Source organism: Orycteropus afer, unplaced genomic scaffold, assembly GCF_000298275.1.
Source record: "Orycteropus afer afer isolate SDZICR_OR568_19922 unplaced genomic scaffold, OryAfe1.0 scaffold00459, whole genome shotgun sequence".
Classification (NCBI taxonomy): domain Eukaryota; kingdom Metazoa; phylum Chordata; class Mammalia; order Tubulidentata; family Orycteropodidae; genus Orycteropus; species Orycteropus afer.
The window spans coordinates 1,738,605-1,745,096 of record NW_006922046.1 but is presented as its reverse complement, the minus strand read 5'-3'; the positions used below and the strand labels follow the sequence as shown (position 1 = coordinate 1,745,096).

The following is a 6,492-nucleotide window of genomic DNA, read 5'->3' as shown; positions in this document are numbered from 1 at the left end:
GCCTCCTGCTTCTGGCCCACTGGAGCTAGAGGCATTTCTTCACTCAGACAGCTGTTGGCTGCTGAGGCTGAGAAGCCCCAAGGTTGACAAGTAAAAAAGCACAGTCCTGATGTTGCCAAACCACACGGCAGGCCATTAACTTAAGTCCATTGTAAGTCCCAAGGTTGGCAGAGCACAGCAGGCTGCTGAGCAACGACTCAGCTACATGCAGGGTCCAAGCATGCCAAAGGCTAGAGACCATTTCCAAGGCTTCTCCTTATATACAGGAAGCAGACTGCATACCCAAAGGCAACTACTCAGCTGCTTGTGGTAGATCCCACCATGGAGTTAATTGCCAGTCTCATCATGGGGAATAACTACCACCAGCTGCCCAGCCACTCAACGAGGCCCAGCCAAGCTGACACACAAACATAACTACCACAAGGTTTATATATAGAAAGAAATACTCTTTGAAGGTTAGCAAGGGTTGGAGGGGAAGGAAGGGTAAATCACTAACTAGGGGGTAGATACATATTGACGGGTAAAGAGAAAGGGAATATTCGGTAAGGGAGAGGTCAGCACAGTTTGATCAAGGCAAAGGACGACACTGGGAGGAGCAAAAATTAGAGGGAACAAAGGTAAATACTTTTCCATACACAATCCTACAATAACAGTAATAACAATACGAGTGGATATGTAGATTGACATGCAAGCTGAACAGGTGTTAGAAGGAAAATGGGGACTACCAGACCAAAATGGACTGACATTTAGTCACTTCCAACTTATAGCAACCCTAAAGGACACAGTAGAACTGCCCTGTAGGGTTTCTAAGGCTGCAAATCTTTATGGAAGCAGACTGCCTCATCTTTTTCCCACAGAGTGGCTGGTGGGTCGAACCACTGACCTTTTGGTTAGCAGCCAAATGCCTTACCACTGTATCACCCGAGCTCCTAATGAGGACTATACCCATGAATATATATAGCTTGTTGTTTTTGTTGTTATGTGCTGTGGAGTCAGACCTGACTCATAGCAACCCCTCTTTGGGTTTCCAAGGCAGTATCACTGGGGAAGTAGATTGCCCAACAGGATATTTCTACATATGTATCTATATGTGCTGCAGAGATATCCATACATAAAGTAGAGTTTCTTGCCATAGTAAGACTTCTTAGCCATCAGCAAACATCTTGAGAGAGTGAGTCACTGGGCCTGGGGGCTCCGGTCATCATTTCAGGGACATCGAGGTCAGTTGGCATAACATAGTCCACAAAGACAGTGTTCTACATTCTACTTTGGTGAGTAGCAAGCAGGGTCTTAAAAGCTTGTGAGTGGCCACCCAAGAAACTATTGGTTTCTCCCCATCTGGAGCAAAGAAAAGTGAAGAAAACAAAGACACAAGGAAATAATTAGTCCAGTAATGGACTATATGGACCCCAGCCTTCATGACTGTGAGCCCAGAACTAGATAGTGCCTGGTTACCATTGCTGAACACTCTGAAAGGGATCACAATAGAAGGAGGTCCTGGATAGAGTCTGAGAAAAATGTAGAACAAAAGTAAAAAAAAAAAAAAAAAAGTTTTCTGGTCTGGTGGACTGTTGGAACCCCCAAGACTATGGCCTTTAGACACCCTTCAAGGCTGAAATTAACCTCACCCCATTGCTCAACTTTCAGCCAAATGATAGACAGGCCTATAAGGTGAACAGTAACATCAGGGAGGTATACACTTCTTAGAACAATCAACCATAGGAGACCTAAAGGTTAACATTTGCCCAGGGATAAAGCTCAGAAGGCAGGAAGGTATAAGAAAGGAGGTTGAATGGAAATGGTAAACACAGGGAGGAAGTGGGAAGCTGCTAGTATACTGTGGGGGTTTCAGTCAGTATAACAAAACAAAGTGTATATGAGTTGTTGAATGGGAAAGCAATTTGCTCTGTAATCTTTCACCCAAAGCACAATAAAAAGTTATTAAATAAATAAAAATGAATCACAATAAATATTATTAAAAGGGGAGCAACTTCAGTTCTCGGATAAAATATATGTTTGTAGTTATTAAATGTATGTATGTATGTATATATGGAGATATATATGTATATATGAGTGTATGTGCATGTATATGTATATGCACATATATATAATAAAGTACATAGGGGGCACAGTTAAGGATACCTCTTATTTATAACCAAGCAGCTCACGGGTTTGGTTTTCTGGGTTTGAAGGCTCAGTACTGTGGTCTCGTGGAACAATTTGGTCAGTGGTCATAATATAGTTCACAAAGCTTACATTCTACATATCGGTTTGGGAGTAGTGTCTGAGGTCTGAAAAGCTGGTGAGTGGCCATCTCAAATACACCTATTGATCTCTACTTGTCCGACTCAAAGAAGAAACTAGTCTCAGTACTGTTTGCATGAACCATGGCCTCATCTACCCTGAGACCAGAAGAACTAGATGGTGCCTGGCTAGCACTAGCAGTCATTCATATCATGACCACAGTATATGGGTACTGATAGAATGGGAGAAAAATACAGACAAGCATTCAAATTCTTAAAAAGTCCAGACATGCTAGACCAGTTGAAACTGGACACGCCCCAAGGTACTCTTTAAACCTTGAGCCAAAACTGTCTTTGAAGGTCACCTTTTAGTTAAATAACATGAATAAGTTATTAGTTAAAAAACATGAAATAAAGAATATTACCCAAATACTACACAAAACATTGTACTACCTCCTACTTTGACGAGTAGCGACTGGGATCTTAAAAGCTTGCAAGCAGCCATCTAGATGCAATGATGGGTCTCTCCTTGTCCAGAGCAAAGAAGAATGAAGAAAACCAAAGATTCATGGAAACAATTAGTCCTCACAACTGGTACACCATGCGATCCTCAGCCTATATGACTATGAGATCAGAAGAACTAGATGGTGTCCAGCTACCACTATCAACCACTCGCACAGGGACCTATGTAGGAGATCCTGGATAGAGAGGAAGAACAATGTGGAACAAAACTCAAAATCATTTGGGGGGAAACAAAAAGGGGGTGACCATGTTTGCTGGTCTGATAGAGCCTGGTGGAACCACTGAGACTATGGTCCCTAGCTGCCCTGCAGGTCTGGAATTGAACCCACACCTGTGGTTTCCCCAAACAAAAGACAGGCATAGGAGTTGAACATATACTGAGGTAGATACACTCCTTGGAGAGAAAAATCAAGGGAGAAAGAAGGGCTATTTATGCACAGGGAGACAGTTCAGGGGGCAGGAGTGCATGGAGGGTAGAGGTAACTATCAGGGGGAAGTGGAGGGAAGCTGTTGCATTGGGGTAAATTGTAGTCAATGTCATGAGACAACGTGTGTGTGAACTGCTGTATGGAAAGTGAATTTGCTCTGTAAACTTGCACCCAAATCACACAAAAAATAATAATGAAATGTATGGCCTTTAAAAAAAAGAAAAAGTCATTGAGAATTAATTGAAGTTTGCCTGAGAAACTGGAAGTGCTTTAAAGAGTAAAATCATTACCATTGAAGAAAACAAAAAGTCTATTACCCAAGAGTACTGTGCTACTTTTAAAGCAAAGGTGGGAAAATAAGGGTGCAGGGAAACTAGATTGCTCCAAGCAGAACAACTGGAACAAAAGTAATGAAAATGTTGACATATTGCGAAGAATGTAAAAATTGTAGAGATTATTGAGTGGGAACCTAATTTTGCTGTGTAAACTTTCACTGAAAGCACAATAAAATACTATTTAAAAACAAAAACAAAATATTCTTCCTAGGTTGAGACCTTCTGCTGGGGGCTATGGGTGGAGTTGTTGTTGTTATGTGCTGTTGAGTCAACTGACTCATAGTGACCCCTCCTTGGGTTTCCAAGATGGTATAACTATGGAAGTAGATTGCCCAACCTTCCTTCTGAGGAGTGGCTGGTGGATTTGAAATGTCAGCCTTCTGGTTAGCAGTCAAATGCCTTAGGCAGTACACCACCTGAGCTCCTCCCATGGGTGGTGTAGTTCTCTTTCAAGTGGCTATGGGCAGACAGACCCAGTGACAGACCCCTCCAGCATGCACAGGATTCTGCTGCCTTACGCAGATGCCACATTCTCCATGACGGTCTTCCCTGATAACTCCAGCCAGATGTGATCTCACCTGTTTTTAAATAATTACAGACTTTTGTTTGTACCACTCTTTAGGCAGGTATAGCATTCTGCCCTAAACTATGTTTGCGTACTATGATTGCTTATGTTAGAAGATTTATCTTGTTATTAGACTATAAAATCCTTGAAATGTTGTAATGGCCACAGTGACTTAGTGAGTTCTTAGTGTTTGCTAAATGAATGAGTGATGAGCTCTTAATAATAGATATTAAAGTAAATTCACTAGAAAGTTACTTTTGAATAAAAAATACTCCATCAGGGTCATTGCTTCTGCGTGTAATGGAATAACTACTTCAAGATTTTCCTTCTGGCATAAACAGCTAGAAAACTGAACAAACACATAAATCAACTGTTTATAGATGTCAGGCAGCAAGTAGCACTGGATTGTGATCCTTGAGAGGAGTGAGATAAATGGATGCGCCCTATGACCACCCTGCTTTCTGCCTGGAGGGACTCTCCAGATTACAGTGCTGGATGAAGACACCTGAGTGGAACACAGCAGTCTTGCTGAGCTTGGGGAGAGTTTGGAGTTTGTGGAGTAAGAATAGCAAAAAGGAGCTATAGAAAACCAAAAGTTAGTGCCATCAAGTCAATTTCAATTCATAGTAACCCCCATTGGATTTCCAAGGCTGTCAATCTTCATAGAAGCAGATTTTCTCATCTTTCTTCCATGGAGTGGCTTATGGGTTCAAACCACTAACCTCTTGGTTAGCAGCCAGATGCCTTTACCACTACACCACCAGAACTCCATGGAGAAAAAAGAGCTACATAAACCTGCTATGAACCTGGGCAGAAAACTAGAGCAGGAGGCTATGAGCTGAATAATTCCCAGAGCTCACATCCCACCAGAAGACCTTTGAATTCTTACCCACAATGGATTGACCTTGTTGAGCACCATGATACTGAATAAAGACCCCAGAAAGGTCATACCTAATAGTATGGCTAAACTAGCCTTTTACTAAACACAACATGTGGCTCTGGATCGGACACCTAAACAGAAAGGATATCAGTGGGAAAATGGCAAAATTTGAGTATAGTCTGTAGACTGAGATAGAGAATTTTGTCAGTGTTAATTTCCCAATTTTTACAGTAGTACTATAGTAAGTAAAAGAATGTTCTTGTTCTTTGGAAATAAACACTTCAATATGTGAGGGGGAAAAAAAGGTGATTGAGGTACATCATGTCTGCAAATCACTCAAACATTTCAGAAAAAAATTTTCTCATACATACACACACTATATACATACAAATGTACAAACATATATATATACATAGAAGTGCATGAATGGCTGAGGCTGCATCTAAATTAAGAGTTATCTAAGGGTTGAAGTTTCAGAGAAACTGTAGTTTAATTTGTCTTCATTATTTATTTTCTTTTTAGAGTTTACACACTGAAGGCCTTCCATTAAAAGGTCCTATACCACCCTGGTTGGTAAGTGAAAAATTATTTTCTTAATTTCAGGCCCGTGTCTTTTTTGGCTGAATATGAATAGCTATTAAAAAACATTCCAAATTAAGTGGATATTCTTAACCTTTTAAAATTTACTGAAGGTGTTTATATGTAAGGAATATATTAATCCTCTTTTGCTCCATTATCTTCAGTTGGATATAAAGTACCTGTCACCATTGTTGCTGGCTTATGAGGATAGAATGAAAGAACAGGATGATCTCAATGCCACCCTTAAGGTAGGTTGGCAAATGTCTCAGAAGAGACAAGGTTTATGAAAAATAATGCTCTACTTTGGTGAGTAGCGACTAGGATCTTAAAAGTTTTCAGGCGGCCATCTAGGTGCAATGATGGGTGTCTCCACATCCAGAACAAAGAAAAATGAAGAAAACCAAAGATGCATGGAAGCAGTTAGTCCAAGGGACTGGTACACCATGCGATCCTCAGCCTATATGGTTATGAGACCACAAGAACTAGATGGTGCCCAGCTACCACTGTCAACCACTCAGAGGGGGATCTATATAGGAGATCCTGGGTAGAGTGGGAAAACAATGTGGAACAAAACTCAAAATCATAAAAAAACAGAGACCAGGTTTGCTGATCTGATAGAGCTAGTGAGACCCCTGAGACTATAGCCCCTACCTGCCCTTCTGGTCTGGAATTTGAATCCACTCCTGTAGCTTCTGCACAAACAAAAGACAGGCATATGAGCTGAACATTTACATTAGGTAGATACACTTCTTGGAGAGAACAATTATGGGAGAAAGAAGGGCTGTGTATGCACAGGGAGACAGCTTGAAGGGCAGGAGTGCATGGGAGGGAAGGACACAGGGAAGAGGTGGCTATGGGGAGGAAGTGGGAGGAAAGCTGATGCATTGTGGGAGATTGCAATCAATGTCATGAGAGAAAGTATATGTGAACTGTTGTATGG

The 6,492-nt window shown here is 41.3% G+C and overlaps 1 protein-coding gene across 1 annotated transcript in view; it reads left to right on the top strand.

Moving 5' to 3' along the window:
• CEP89 (centrosomal protein 89) overlaps nt 1–6,492 on the top strand; it is a 133,480-nt gene that overhangs the window by 53,690 nt on the left and 73,298 nt on the right. The window contains exons 10-11 of the mRNA XM_042782750.1: nt 5,496–5,546; nt 5,717–5,800. Coding sequence (XP_042638684.1) covers nt 5,496–5,546; nt 5,717–5,800 — 135 coding nt within the window. The remainder of the gene's footprint in view (nt 1–5,495; nt 5,547–5,716; nt 5,801–6,492) is intronic.